The sequence below is a fragment of the Dendroctonus ponderosae genome, unplaced genomic scaffold (genome assembly GCF_020466585.1).
Source record: "Dendroctonus ponderosae isolate FM_Combo_2020 unplaced genomic scaffold, Dpon_F_20191213v2 Dpon_F_20191213_4, whole genome shotgun sequence".
NCBI classification, from domain to species: domain Eukaryota; kingdom Metazoa; phylum Arthropoda; class Insecta; order Coleoptera; family Curculionidae; genus Dendroctonus; species Dendroctonus ponderosae.
In genome coordinates, this window is record NW_026018611.1 from 606,570 (window position 1) to 608,018 (window position 1,449).

Here is a 1,449-nt window from a genome sequence, read left to right on the forward strand (position 1 = left end):
TAATGCATTGGAAGAAGAAAATATTGCGCTCAAAATGGTGAAAATTTCGAACCAAAATCATCGTCAGGAATTTCTAGGAAGTGTTTTTAAACTTTTCGCGCGCTGCTTCCGAAGACAATTATTTTCTTCGCAATGAAGATCGACGCAAACTTGCGCATTTTTGCAATAGAAGCAGAACGTTTGCTGTCTAACTGTGAACGTTTCGAAATAAGGCCGTCATCAGAAAATTTGCAATTTTGTGATTTCTTCAAGATAGCGCTTCTACTTAAACTGCCGCTGAACGCACGTGATTTTTCAAAGCGCCTGTGGACGCAGTGAAAGTTTCGTAAAACAGCCGTCTTCAGGGACATTTTCCGATCACCTTTATTATGTCCTTTTTGCAAACGCACACCGAGTGTTTCCCTTAAAATTCGCTTGTTCCAACATACTGTTTTTGCCATGCCATCCATTAGATAATTGAAAAGACAAAAATAGAGCAGATGGACAAATAAATCAATCAAATCGGGTGATGGAATGTTGTCTTTTCAATTATGCGACTAATCAAAGAAGTAGAAAAGTTAGAGCTAGCAAATTGGCAATCCGATATCGAGTGCAAGTTCATACATTGAGAGTACACACCATAAATAGCCCTGATTGGCTTGGATGAACGTTTGTGGGCTAAAAATGCGAAAAACCGAAACACAAACAGACTATTTATGGCAACAAATAAAGCATTTAACATTTACGTCGGACATATTTTGAAAGGAAACAACAGCTAATTCGGATATGTCCGAGATAAACTGGTCACATCACACGCTTGCGAGAAAAAATACACAGAAATACAGAGTGTTCTGTCCTTACGGGTGAGTAGGTACAAGAAGTGTGGTCGGTGTAGTTTCTGATCTGATGTGTAACGACATTTTCGGTTTTTTTCAAAGAAAAACAAGTAAGCAAGTGTGTGATGAGTCATTTAACCGAGCCATGATGTGTCGGAAGGGCTTCAGGGCCCCTTTGGGTGTTTCCCTCGATTCTAGCTGAGTTTCAGATTGAGTTATAGTCCAGCAGAAATTCAATTGAACGTACCTTTTCCTCTGGGCTGCGCCCCAGTAGTGGGGCCCCTGATTTGGGTCTCTCTCGGAGGAGGTGGGGGCCCTCGAGCCCCTGGACCTGCGCCCCTTGCCTGTCCCTGTCCACCACGCCCTGCAAAAATATGGCACTCGCTTTAATTTGGATTTGAAAAATTCGCAAAAAATCTTCGGCTTTTGCAGGTGAAATCAAAGATCACCCAATTATAAAGTGGACTTTTCCCTATGTGCTCAGCGATCACTCATAGCTCTGTCTGCTGCAGGTGTGCAGCAATTAATTTTTGAAATTTGCGCTGCTGGTTGGCGATGAAAAACACACTGATACTGAAAAATTTCTGAAAATTGATGTTGTTATGTATTTTTAAATTCCAAATCAAAATCAATT

General features: G+C 41.1%; 1 protein-coding gene across 1 annotated transcript in view; it reads right to left on the reverse strand.

Annotated features, from left to right (window-relative positions):
• Positions 1–1,449, reverse strand: part of LOC109540087 — a gene marked incomplete in the record, with an annotated part of 30,814 nt that overhangs the window by 7,067 nt on the left and 22,298 nt on the right. Inside the window, 1 exon segment of the mRNA XM_048666186.1 lies at positions 1,063–1,179. Coding sequence (XP_048522143.1) covers positions 1,063–1,179 — 117 coding nt within the window.